Consider the following 14,484-nt stretch of genomic DNA (forward strand, 5'->3'; position numbering starts at 1 on the left):
TGGCAGTAAGTAATATGAATACTTAATGAATGCTATTATGGCATTAATGGATCGTGAATGAATTATAATTAAAATGAGAGTTCTTGTCATCTGTTGAAAGGCCATTCAGTTTCTGTGATCAATTGAAAGACCTTTTTTGACTGATGCCAAGTCATTTCAAATATAATCTTTCAATGAATGTCATTCACGAGTCTTTTCATGCATGATAATATCTGACATTGTAAGGGGCAATTTGAACCGAATCGCCCTTTCAATATGACAAGCATTTTTTCTGTTGGACAGGTCATTCATTAAAGGCCATTCCTTGAATGGATATTTAAGCTCGACTTTCAATGAATAATGCTAGAATCTGAAGCAGTGTTTGTTCAATCACCCTTATCCAGATCTCACTTAAATCTTATGTATTTATTACTGATTTGGAATGGAATTCAATATTCTTTTCTTTGATGACTCTTTTGTGGTTATTTGACATAATTTATGATTGTATGAATGCTATATAGTGTAGTCACATTCAAATTGGTCTTTTAGTGAATGATATAATCATCTTTCAAATGCAGTTCAATTGCCATTCCATTTTTAAAGAAGTAAATGTAAAAGACACCTTTTGGAATGTTACCTTCAAGTGAATGACTAAAGCTTTTTGTTTGAATGGCACAACAAATATATTTGCAAGTTCAATGAGTAATGTTGTACTTCTAAATTCAAACAGACTTTCTGGCGGATGATACCTGCATTTGTAAAAAGCTCTCATCTAAATTCAATGACATTACTAAATTAAAATTGGCCTCCCAATAAACGACCTTACCTTTTTTGGATGTACCTTTTACTAAATGGCAGTCATTACCTATTGATGTTCTGATTCAAAAAATGTTTGGCATTTATAAAAGGCCATTGAAATCAGCCTTTTGTCAAAGTACTTGTCAGTCTTTTGCATTAGTGTTTTCAATGAAACAAATTAAAAAACTATTTAATATCATTGTGCATTCATACTTCTGTGAGTTGAAGAGTATATGCAAAGAATGCTAGCATGCTTTTATTGAAAGGTCAATTTCAATTGCATTTTTTAAAAAAACTGCTACTTGCTTTTGATCTTTAGGTGAGTTAACCAAGTGTCATTGAAGATGAGAACTGTCTATGATCACCTCCACAATTCCTTCTTTGATTGTTGCTTAATGTGGGGAGGCAAGAGGCTCAGAAGCCTCAACATCAAAGGCATGGGGTTCCTCTTTCGCCAACAACAAATGGAGTGTTACATATTTCACAAAATTAGGCCACTTTCATCTTCAAGTCATGCAAATTGGATGGTTGCGACGAGGTAGAATGTTTGAACAACCACTCTTTTATCAGTGTTTGATCAGCCTTACTTTTAAAAAAATTGGGGTCCCATATGTGCCCTTCTCCTTCCATGGGGTGAGCATGGTAGAGGAGTTTATGTTGTACTTCTTGGTTGCTGCATATAGATAAGGTGCGTGCCTCGATGCCTATATAGCCAAGTGCATATCCTCTACTATCTATGTACATGACTTTCGCAAGGTTGTCTTCCCCTTTCTAGTTGTGCTTTACGCAAGGTTTCTTGTGCACGCACACGCTTACTGTGAGGTCACATAGGAAGTGAATGATATTTCAGTAGAGGGTATTTTATTTCAAGCCATGATGGATGCATTTCATTTTCTTGGCAAAGGCCATAGGCTAGTTTAAACCATAAAAGAAGTAGCTCACTACACATGCTTACTCAAATAGTGTGTGTTTGTACACAGTGTGAAAGAAGAAGAAGAAGAACATAATTCTTTAACAATGACTATGCAAACGTATTTGAGAAAGAAGGTTGTGATGTAAAGGGTGGTGGGCAATGTAAATCTACCATTAGCAAGACATCTATTGGTGAAATTGGGAAACAATAGTGAATAGGAGGTTGTTGACATCAAGCACCTCAATTAAATTGTGAATTGCCAATGATTTCAATGCAGGCTTGTGCAATTAAACATTCCCAAGTTAAAATGTTGATGTCATCTACCATTTCTAATAGTATATAACTAATCATGATGATGGTTAAGGAGAAGTTGCCTTAGGTGTCTAATCTTCCTAAAGACATTTCACAAAGAACACGATAATAATTTTGGACTCCCTCATGAATTTGTTCTAGGATGCTCACCTCATAATGACCTGTTAAACTCAATATTAGCGATAGTTTTCTTGATGCTAGCTTGTTCACAGTGTCGATGTACGGAGACAAGCATAAAGAGATCATGCAATCTCTCTTGATACGACCACATTTCTCAAAGATGCCAACATGTACGAACACAAAGGATTGCCTCAAATCATGGAAGTATATGTTGACAGGTACTACGTGACCAAAAAGGACATGGTCGTGCATCTTTCTGCACAAAAGAGCAATCATAATGGATGAAACCCATAAGGTGTGGCCGGTGGTCATTTTTCCATCGAAGTCACAGTAGGCAAGAGCCTAAGTGCATGATTATGGTGGAGCAACATATACTACATAGATCACCCCCCACACAAATATGGCATGGGAAGAAGGGGGGACATGTTCTTGTGTCTTTTTGCACGAAAGGGCAATCGTCATGGATGAAGCCCATCAAAGTGTGGCCATTGGTCATTTCTCCATCGAAGTCACAGTATGCAAGAGCCTAAGTGCATGATTATGGTGAATCAACATATAGTACATAGATCACCCCCACACAAATATGGCCTACCAAAACTAAAGACTCAGCAAAGTCATTATTTGGTGGCCATTCAATAAAGATCCAGTAACCTCCAAAATCTTCCTCAACCACAACCACAACATTGTGTAAGGTAACACCACTCCCTTCTTAAATGTTGATAGTGAAAATATGAATAATATTGCATGGATTTTTTAATCATGATTTAAATAGAATTTTTCAAGGGTTTGTTGAATTCAATATATAAAGGTGGCCAAAGCGAAGTAGCGGATACCAATGCTTTAGAAATTTTACATTGAAGACTAGATGGAGAAAGAGGCCAAGGCCGTTCAAGAAGATAGGCATTGGCATTGCATGAACTTGCTTGAGAATTTTGAAGGTCCATACATAAGGGTTAAACTTCAGCCTGTGGATTATTCTTCAATCTTTCCTTGGATAAATGCAAGTACACCATGTCTCTTTCTTGAAACTGATAGGGCGCCTATGGTTACCAACTTAGTGCTTGTATTTTGTTTGCATCTACTCCTAAGTATGATGCAAATACTCCTAAGTATGATGCACAAGGTGTGAGAGATATTGGACATGCTTGGGGAAAGTAATAGCTTTGGCAATGTCCTCGCAATGTCCATGGCTTCCTTGGAAAAAGAAACTTTGAACCTAAGGGGGGCTTGCAAATCTATTATCGTGTAGGTAAGTCTTAGATATTATTTCATCTGGATCCCAAAGGGTTCTTTGTCTTGGAATATCAAAAATCTCACATTGTAAGAAATCACCCAATATTTTAAAGCCTCCATATGGATATTTTAGTTCTACATTGAGTTTAAGCACATTGATGATTATCACCACACACCTGTTCTTACTAGCATTGAAAATGGCACAAACTTGTGGGATCGGCACTTTGTATTTGTTCAAAATTCACCACTTCATTGTTTCCATCAACTTTACATTTAGACCCTCTTCTAGAGTGAAGATATCTAAAATTTTAAAAACTAGATTAGTCTTTTAAACTTTGTATGCCCCCTGTATGCCCATTACTTATAATTTCCCAACCAAACTTCTTGTGATAAACACAAATGATGAAAGATTATCTACAAGAGTAAATTGTTATCTTTGTCACATTTATAAACTCAAATTTGTTAACATTAAAAGATGTTATGAACACTTGAAATATTTTAACTGTAGACTCATGACTTATTGACGGTCCAACATACAAATATGATGATAATTTACAATAACCCAACACTACAAAATAAGAGATCCACTTAACCTATACATATATACACTTGCAATTTGGTTATAAATCAGTTGCATTATATTTGGGCTTTATATTCTTTCCAAGTATTCCCAATCAAGTCTAGAAAATTTGAAGGATCTGGTACTTAACTTTTTCATTGACTTTATATACCACATTGTATGAGAATTTTGTGTGATGTAAAAAAGTATTTATTCAAGCTTGCAATTTTTTTCAGACTTTGTAATCCTTTAAAATGAGGATATAATACTTACTAGCCAATATTTGGGATTCAACATGTTACTTCTTTTATTAATTGCTAGAGTAGAGCACATTTATGTATATCCATTATTGATATTATGTGGGCTAGTCAATACTATTGTGCACTAGTTCATTTTTCATTTGAATGATGTTTGTTATTTGAACATAATCATTAAAACGCTAATGATGTTGAGATAATGTATAATGAGGAGGTCGTTCGACAATTAAAAAACACATGCATATGAACATACGAGGGTGAGATATTCTCATTAGTCATTGGGACATTTCCATACATACATACACATGAAAAAACATCCATACCTACATACACATATCTGGAATCCTTAGGGTGGAATCACCATTGTTGCTAGTGGATCTCCAACATTCATATTGTGAGAAAAATGAGCACTTAGTCGAAATTTTCAAAATTTATCAGAATAAGATTGAATCAAATCATGTACTCCCTATGTACTAGCACATACCTCCAAGAACCTTTAATTGGTGCATAACATACGAACTAGTGTACAACATTGCATATCAAGTACTAGAATGATTTGGGACATTATTCTCGTATAGCCATTGTGATTGACATGTGGAATGCTTCCACTAAATTTGACATGAAAACTCATACTCATTGTCTTGTGGTTTCCACTCATTATTGTGTACTTTCCACTTCAGGTATTGGTATGTAATTTTCAAATATGATATGCTTATTGTACATGCGTGGGTCATAGAATGTCTTAGGAAGATAAAATCTTTCATATCAATGACGCCAAGTTCAATACACATTTATGTCTATATATAACATGCCTTAGACCTTAATTAATAAAAATTGATTGGTTCTTACATAAAAACATGCTCTAAAATAATGAGGACAGGGAGATGTAAATATTACAAATGGTATCATAAATATCTAAGTGAGAGATTGATCAAATGCCAAGTGGTGAAAACTATGGAAGAAGGATCAATCTTGGAACCCTAAAACCTTAAAAAACCCTAAACACAAAATGCTAACCTCTAAAAACTTTCATTTTTGCTACTAGAATAAGAAAAAAATTCAATAATTACAACATATTTTTTATCCTAACCCTATAAAACCTATTTTTTGCTACTAAACTAAGAAAAGTTTCCCAATCATTGCAACATGTTTTCAATCGTCCTAATTGCTTGACATATTTGAAAAAAATTAAAAGGAATTGAACAAGAGGTGGTGTTACATCCAAAACAGGAGGTTGGGAGGAGAAGGTTTAAAGAATCTGAACTTTTCCTTTCAAAAGCTTGCATATGTAAGAAGTTTGAAGATAATTCACCTCTTGCCACATCTTGAAAATTTTCTCAAAACCTTCAATAGGTTAAGATGTAAAGAGAATTAGAAGATGTTGGAATGAGTGCTAGGAATTAAACTTATAACCTTTAAACCATGGATGTTTTTCTCAAAGGCATACTTTATATATTAATATAAAATACTTGTGAAACTTTTCATGGCTCAGTTTTTTAGTTTCATAGTATTGGCAATAATAATATGATTTTATTTATTTACTTTTAAAATTTGGAAAAAATGATGTGAATCTTGGCAAGACTAGAATTTTTAATTGAAAGTTTGAAATCCTAGTGAATGTTTCATACTTTTATTTTTATTTGTGCACACCAACTATTGATACCAATGTAAAAGTCTCACTTTTTAATGCAACTAACATGCAAAAATCATCAATGCTTCTAGCCCCAAAACTTCAAAAATATATACTAAAGTAGAAAAAACACCAAACTCTCTCTCAGGGCCTCCTCAATCTCTCACACACATCCTCTCCCTTCCATCCCATAGTCAATGCGCTCCTTCCCTTAGGTAAGCTTTCTCTCGCTCGCTCGCCCTCATACCTACATTTCTCAATCCCCCCCTCTCTCTCTCTCTTCTTACAATAATTATACTACCTCTTCAAGTAGGTTTCATTCATGAGGTACTCAGACACCACAAGAGGATACTTCGAGCACGGAGACAAGAGCAGACTTTTTCCTTGGATGATCCCTCTTAGAGCTCTATCATGGAGTTTTTTTCAGCCAGATCATATGGACCCCTATGAGACGAGGACTCGACATGACCGTGACTGGGAGCCAGTGACTCGACAGCTCAGACAAAGGTTTGACACATAGATCACACTTGGGGGGGACATCCCCTCCCTGTTTAGAGTTGGAGCCCAACCGACAGGGGTCATAGTAGCCCTAGTTAGACGTAGAGCTATCACCAGGAGACGTGCTACACCCTGAGTGGCCGACATCACTCTATCGCTGATTTCATGTCTCCATTACCTCATCCACCCTGATGCCCTGATGATGATGATGATGATGATGATGATGAGATTGATATATAGTCGACCAACGACATGACTATGTTGTACTTAGGAATTAGTACTAACATTCTGCATTTTTTGCATTTTGCATGGGTGTGGATGCTCGTTTAGTAGCTCCAACACCACAACTTGTTTGTACCAGGTTTTTCACAGTATCATAGACCCATCGGTATTCCGAAGACTTTAATAAACTCTCTCTCGCTCTCTCTCTCTCTCTCTCTCTCTCTCTCTCTCTCTCTCTCTCTCTCTCTCTCTCTCTCTCTCTCTCACCACACACACGCACACACATACACACACGCGCGCGCGCGTACGCACCTCTTCCCACCCACCACTCCCACCCCCGCCCACACACACATGCGTGTATTAGGATTGGGGTCTTCGGCTCATCTTGGGTGATATTAATTACTCAATGCGATTTGTATGCTTGTAGCTTGGTGATGCATTATTCCTTCATCAAGATATTGGTTGTCGAGTTCAATGCTATTTTCTCTTTAAGGGCAATTATGGGTTTGCCCCCCTTGAGTCAACTAGGTGCTGCTAAGGGCTAGAGCCTAGGGTTATAGTGTGTCTTGTGTTGTATAATGCCTAGGGCTATAGTTGTGGTGGTTTCCCTTTGAGTTGCAAAGTCTGCATCTAATTCATCTTTCCACTTGGTATGAGTTTGGGAGGGCTTATCGGTCTAGTCCATAGCTATAAATATCTCCTTCACTTTAGCCTAGAGCTCATCCCTTTGCTTTGAAATGCTCTCAAAAATGCTAAATGCCTCATCAATGAGCCTTTTTTGGCCCTGCAGGGGTCCTTAGTGGTTAGTGGATTGGATGGACCCTAAAGAGGGCCATCCAGATTTTTAGTTAGTATTTGGTCAAGTTGACCAAACTTAATCGGTAGGTTAGTGATTAGTTTAGGGTTATAGTGTTAGATTTGGGTACTCGCCTTCTTGTTTTGTGTAGGTAGTGAATGCACGCCTCCGCTTCTTTTGGGTGATGGGCTCTATGGTGGATAGGATCTCTAGGGCTGGTGATGGGCTCCTCTGGAGGATTCTGCTGTGCGTCATGTGTGGCGTTCGTGGCATGCTGCGATTCTCTTTTCTATCGCGAATTCTATCTTTGCGTAGTGTGGCGATGGTGGAGAATACCTCGAACGGGATCGACGTCCATCCCATGTGTTGTTTTCTAGTAAGATAGAGAAGATAGGGATGATTCTTGGAGAGGGCAAGCCATTCTTGGCTTGCACCTCTCCAAATAATCAGAAATAGATGCATGGGGATGATTGCGTCAGGCAGATTTCTATCTGTTCTGACATGATTTAGAAGAAGCATTGAGTGAAGCTTGCATTTCTGTGTGTATAAATAGGTTTGTGCATCGTTGGTTTAGCTGTGAGATTGTGATGGTTGTATACACACTGTGTAACTCTTGCTGCGTAGATTTTGATACAGAGATGGCTGACTCCAAAGGTTGTAGCTGATTTGCGAATGTTTTTTATATAGTTGTTGGTTCTGATGCACGTTTTGCAGTACATGCAAGTGTTGCGGATGGGATTTTTTAATGGTTACGCCTGTTGCAGACCTGGAAATGTAGGCTGGGGCATTTGGGTGGTATTCTTCGTGAAGTGCATGCTTGAGCCTGTGTCTTGGGGCTTCAATGGTCTACTGTGTAGAGGAGAATGAAGCATGCGTGCGTGCCCTGGGGGTTCAGTGATTTGCTGTGTTGAGGAGAAGAAGTGCATGCATGTGCCTGTGTCCTGGGGGTTCAGTGGTCTATTGTGTAGAGGAGAATGAAGCATGCGCGTGTGCCCTAGGGGTTTGGTGGTTTGCTGCATTGAGGAGAATGGAGTGGCGAGTGCTTGCACGGATGTCTTGGGGGTTCGGTGGTCTGTTATGTAGAGAAGAATGGAGTATCTGAGCATGCACGTGTCTTGGAGATTCGGTGGTTTGCTGCGTAGTCTAGGAGAATAGAGTGGCGATAGTGTTTGCTATGTGTGTTAGGCTGCTCCATGATGTTTAGGAAGAATTTCACCATGGCGTTATGCTGCTCCATGACGAGAGGGGACTTCTTAGCATGTTCAGGTGACAGGTTTCTTGCAACAGTGTAGTTTGTCAGGTCCTTAGTTGCAGCATTAGCTTTGTTACATGGGTTTGATCATAGGGATTTAAGCTGTATGGTTGGGTTTTCATGCTATTGGTTTGTTAACAATGTTGGTCCTTAGAAGGAAGTAAATGTGGTTTGATAGCTAATGGTGCTGTGGCTTAACAGTTAGTCACACATCATGTTTTGTTGTATATTCTCTACTTGTTTTATTGCATTATGTGATTCTCTCCAAGTTTGTGAATGTTTGAATGGCATATAGGTTATATAGCCCCCCACATCTCGATTTGGCTAATCAAATTAAAAGACAAACAAAAGAGTTATGAATCAGTAAAAGAATGCTATCATTTCCTACAATATTTGTAAATGAATTTAATGCTTTGCTGTATATTCTCTGCTTACTTTATTGCATTATGTTTGACCAAGTCTCCAAGTTTGTGAATGTTTGAATGGCATAGAGGTTATATAGCGCCCCACATCTCGATTTCGCTAATCAAATTAAAAGACAAACAAAATTGTTATGAATCAATAAAAGAATGCTATCATTTTTTGCAATATTTATAAATAAATTTAAAGAGGAAATAAGCCCTATTACCCCACATTTCTTTTTTCCTAATCAAACTAAAAGATAAAAGATAAAAATAAAGTGTTATGGTCTGCTAGAAGAAATGGTATCAATTGCTACATTGTTACCAAATGGATTTAAAGAGAAGATAACTACATCATAAAAGGAGAAAAAAAAAGGAAACATTGTAGCAATATGGCATACTTCTCCATGTATTAATATATTTGTATATATGTTAGGTCGTTTGATTTGAGTTAAATCAAAACCTCCAATGTTGCAATTCTCTATTCATATTGTTATTTCACTTTAACAAACAACTAAGACAAAGACATATCATTGTCAACTCTGACTGTTGTGCACCCTCAATCAAAGAGAGACAATATTCTTCCAACCAATATCTCTCCTTTGAGTGTACATGTTGTGAGTCCTTCCCTTATAGGTGGTGTTGCCTCTCTTAAGTTCCTCGCCATTGCCTACTGTGAAAAAAACTGTGGCTACAAAGCCTTGTCCAAAAAGAAAGGTAGATGAAGTAGATTCTCTTGATGAAAGAAAGGCAAAACTAGTAGAGGTAAAAGAAGAGTACCTGCCTACTTTGCATTAAGCACACAACCAGTGTGACCCTGAAATAGAGCCAATTGTCAAAATTGTCCAAGTTTCTGAAATCAAAACCTCTAATGTTGCAATTCTCTGTTCATATTATTATTTCATTTTAACAAACGACTAAGACAAAGACATCATTGTCAACTCCGACACATTTAAGTTTGTTGAAACAGATGTTGTGCACCCTCAATCAAAGAGAGACAATATTCTTCCAACCAATATCTCTCCTTTGAGTGTACATGTTGTGAGTCCTTCCCTTGTAGGTGGTGTTGTGTCCCTCTTAAGTTCCTCGCCATTGCCTATTGTGAAAACAACCGTAGCTACAAAGCCTTGTCCAAAAAGAAAGGTAGATGAAGTAGATTCTCTTGATGAAAGAAAGGCAAAACTAGTAGAGGTAAAAGAAGAGTACCAGCCTTGTGTAGACAATGTGAATGTGCCTACTTTGCATTAAGCACACAACCACTGTGGCCCTAAAATAGAGCCAATTGTCAAAGGTGTCCAAGTTTCTGAAATCGATCTTACAATCAAGAATTGTGTTTTCGATGGGAAGGTCTTGAATAAGTATGGAACCTACATGTTGTCTAATGTAAACTATTAAAGATGTTTGAAAGTTGATCTAGTTGATAGGGTTGGCCTAGGTTTCATAACCTTGCATATTGACGAGCTCTTTTATGGAGAGTTTGTGAAGTTGAACATAGGTGACTGTATTAGGTTAACCAACTTCTTAGTTTGTTTTAGAAACCCTAGGAACGATGAAGGGACTACTGACTACAGCATTGCCTTTGACCCCTCCACTCGAGTCGAAAGGATAGAGCCATTTGTTGTGGTGCCAGAAATCTATCCCCAAGGAACCATTTACTAATACAAGGAGAGGTGTAAGAATCTAGTAAATAAGGGCAAGGGAGACCGACTTCCTTTTGCAACTCTTGCCATCACCGTCATAAAGTTGGGGGCTTCGTACAAGCAATGTGACAAGCTGATTGTGGGAGACAGTGACCTGCCCAAGGATTTAATAACAATAAGACATCCACTTAATTTCAAACAATTGCTACATTCTTAATTCTTGTTGTCTATGACAACACGTAGGGATGCAAGGTGGAGTGGAAATGAGCAATAGGGCAACAAGTTTATGATAGCAAGGAGGTACATTCTCCCCTGGTCCCATAATAGAGACGGTAAGGTCTGGGATAGGAGAAGAATAAGCTTAATCAATGCCAATTGATCCAAAGTGAGACCAAGATGAAAATTCTCAATTTGATCAAATTAGCTCTAGGAGTCGAAACTCATTAGGGATCACTCCCCTCTTATAATGTAACATTTCGCTCCCCTCTTATAATCAATGAATATCTCAATTATGGTTAACACACCAAACTATAAGAGGAAAGTGACATGTTACAATGATTTCTTGAGTTCTTCCAAATATAGCCCTCTTTTGCTAAAATGATCGCACATGCTTCTCCCACTAGCTTTGGAACTATAGTGGATTAAGCTTGGAATTGTAATTTTATCTTGATCCCATTTTAAACCACTTGACCTACAACAGTTTTGAACATTTCTTATGAAATGTACGAAAATCCAAGACCCTTTTTGCTAATTGCACTTCCCGACTCATTAGATGTTCTAGGTCATTCTATAGAATAAAGCTTTTAGAAATCAATGGCTACAATTGAGTTAAGCTTTCAAAGATATATAAGGCGATTCTCTATCCCTGCCTCTTAACAATGTAAGCTCTCGCCTTGATGCATGAACGAACAAAAGGTGACTTGACATTCAGCAAGTGATTTAACACGTAGTTAGCTCTCACAAGCACAGCACAAAAGACTCAGGCAGAGACAGAGAGAGGTGGGGGGCAAATAATGTAGTTCATATCCCCCGTATCACCAACCAGCTGATACCAATCTAAAGGCATGCCAGTTTTCTTTTTTCCCGTCACTTAGTCATGGACATCCACCTGAAATACGTCGGGATGAGGATTGTAGGCATGACCATGATGTGTACAAAGAGATTAAACAATGAGCAACTGTTTATCACACCTCTTCTGATCACATTGCGTATATTGCTCTGTTGAGCAAAATGAGCAACTTATTTGTACGGAGCAAGCCCATATCCAATCGCCAACACTCCGTTGTTCTTGTTCACCTTTTGGCCTAATGCCACAACTGAACATCCCCAAGCAGTTGTCAAAACTAGGAAAGAAACACGGCCGGGAAATATTGATTCTGCCAACAAGAGAAGTTCCCTTCAGAAGGGTAACCTTTATCACACCAATGGGAAACGCTCCCGTCAATCTTGCACGCAAGGGTCAATGGCATACCAGAGTTATCGCATCTTCCACGATACAAGCTTTCCGTGGATGGGTAGGGAACTTTCTATTAAGGACAGTTATCGTCTCAAACAATGAACATGAACAATTTTCAACGATGTGGACAGGATTTCCAACCACCACTGTCCTCGAAAAAGTAGTGAAATAGATCATTAGAAGATACAGGATCAGCAAAAAGTGGTTGGTTGACCACCCACAATCAACTCATCCCATTCCCTTTCCAAACCGTCCACACATTAATTTACATAATAGATGGAACGCTCCTAGAAGGAAGGAACGACTCCAAACGCAGCATCAGGTACAACGGAGAACATCTGGTCTACTTCGAGCTCTGTTCTTTTGGCAAACCTTCCCTTTATTCTAGGTCTTGTCTCGGCATACGCTTTCCTCGAAGCATATCTAATGGTTTTCTCAAACTTCCTGTTCTTCCTCTTTTCCTTGTATCTCATGACGCGTGCTTCTCTTGCCATGGGCTCTAATTGTCCCACACTCTGCACTCGAGGAAGACGGGAACCGTCGCAAGGAGGTGATACGTCGCTGAAAGTACTATCCGGAACAACTCCAGCATCTAGCGAGTTGGAAGACATCTGCAGTTTTAACAAAAAAGACAATGGCGAGTTACAGGACCACGTTGTGGAGAAAATTTTCAGCTGGGACCAAAAACCATGAAGGATGCATCACACTTACACTGTGGCTCAGAGAAGCAAAGCTATATCCACCGTTCGAAGGCACGTCCGCCTCCAATGAGTCGGAACCGCTTGAAGGCACAGAAGAAATAAAACCAACCACCTCTGCAGTGTGCACAGGTACGATGCTGTCAGCCGTGGCTTGTGATGCTCCCATTGCAGACACATAGTCGAGGTCAAGATAGGGATCTAGGTCGCTAAAGAACTCGAAACCGGGGGTGTCTTTTAACTTGAACTTGTCCTTGGAGCTACAGATGTTTTGGCTCAAGAGAGGCGGGATGGTAACCTCGTCATCGAACCCATCGTTCTTGCAGCAGGCCCCATCCGGGAGCGCCCTGGGGAGGGGGAGGAGCCAGGACTCGGCTTCTGCCACGGATATATGGTCGTCGTCTTCCTGATCCGAGCCACCCTCATTCTCGTGGGCGCCAACCTGGAGGTTGAAGCAGGTGGGGGACTCGTAGAAGGGGACGATGTGGGAGCGGTGATGGCGGCGGGCGAGGGGGTTGGCTGAGTGGACGTGGGAGTCACAGGAGGGGCAAAGGGAAGCAGCGTCGGCCTTACAGGTGACGGAGGCGGGGGCTTGTTCGCAGACTTGACAAATCCAGACGCGTGCATGGCGAGAGGCGAGCTTGTTAGCGCCATGGACGTTGAGGTCGCAAGGCAAGCAAAGGAAGGCAGCATCGGCACGGCAGAAGACCGAGGAAGCAGCAGACTGGCAAACATCGCAGGATCTCGGCATGAGTCTTTGACAGAGAATATACAAAGCACCAAGCTTAGCCAATACTACTCCATTACAAAGAGCTATCTATGCCAAGAGACACAGAGTCTTCTACTACTGATGAGCAAAAGAAAGAAGTCTACAACCTTGGCCAGTACTACTCCATTACAAAGAGCTATTCCAAGAGACACACACAACTGATGAGCAAAAGACTTCTAGCAAAAGAAAGAAGTCTACTGATGAGCTATGCCACACGACTGGATTCTACTGAGAGATGAGCTATGCCACAGAGTCTCGTAGCAAAAGAAAGAAGTCTAGTGATGAGCAAAAGACTGGTTTCTATTATACCATTACAAGTTGCTTTTGTATTCCCTTTTACAGCTTCTTATTCTTCTTCTTCTCTCTCCCACATGTGACATTGAAGCAGACAAACTAGGATCGTCAGTAGCTCTTGTTCCAAGCTCTCCAATTTAATTCTCCACCGTACCCGATCTCCTCGATTGGCTCCCCTCCCCCTTGGCCCCACCCCCTACCCCTCCATTGGATAATGCTGACTCACCCCCCCTTGTCCTCACTCTCCTACCCCACTCCCTCGTCACCCCCTTCTTCACTCGCTTGTACTTTCACACGTACACCATTTCCTCTCCCCCGTAATAACAGCATTTACTTCGAACTTCCACACGTGTGGCAAAGTCCTCCTCCTTCCAAAAATAAGCTTTCCATTTTTTATTTCATTTTCATAGAAAATATTTTTAAAAAATAAAAAAATAAGCTTCTCATAGAATCAAGGATAATGGATTTAACCAATTGCTTTTCACATAATCGAGGATAAGGGATTTAACCAATACACATAGTCACCTCCACAATACGCATCATTGATCACATTCTTTAAAATTTTGAATAAATGAAGCATGTGAAGCCTCTAAAGTTTTCCCATTATATCCCCCCCATTGAATAAAGAATAGAAAATTTGCTCTGAAAGCAGGATTG

The 14,484-nt window shown here is 39.5% G+C and overlaps 1 protein-coding gene across 1 annotated transcript; it reads right to left on the reverse strand.

Annotated features, from left to right (window-relative positions):
- Nucleotides 1-12,251: 12,251 nt before the first annotated feature.
- Nucleotides 12,252-13,768, reverse strand: LOC147890780 (zinc finger protein CONSTANS-LIKE 3-like). The gene is made up of 2 exons (XM_087389674.1): nucleotides 12,778-13,768; nucleotides 12,252-12,677 (listed from the first exon to the last, which is right to left on the reverse strand). Exons 1-2 carry the CDS (start codon nucleotides 13,513-13,515, stop codon nucleotides 12,354-12,356), a joined length of 1,062 nt encoding a protein of 353 aa, XP_087245800.1. The 5' UTR covers nucleotides 13,516-13,768; the 3' UTR covers nucleotides 12,252-12,353.
- Between the last annotated feature and the right edge of the window lie 716 nt (nucleotides 13,769-14,484).

This window comes from Dipteris shenzhenensis, chromosome 18 (assembly GCF_047967505.1).
Source record: "Dipteris shenzhenensis isolate YYH24624 ecotype China chromosome 18, Dip_SZ_1.0, whole genome shotgun sequence".
Taxonomy (NCBI): Eukaryota; Viridiplantae; Streptophyta; class Polypodiopsida; order Gleicheniales; family Dipteridaceae; genus Dipteris; species Dipteris shenzhenensis.

What these genes read in the sequence shown, in the direction of transcription:
- LOC147890780 (XM_087389674.1), bottom strand. Translation starts at nt 13,515, where the DNA reads ATGCCGAGATCCTGCGATGTTTGCCAGTCTGCTGCTTCCTCGGTCTTC. An exon ending in TTGCTTCTCTGAGCCACAGT is followed by an intron (nt 12,678 to 12,777) that starts GTAAGTGTGATG and finishes TTAAAACTGCAG; the next exon opens with ATGTCTTCCAACTCGCTAGA.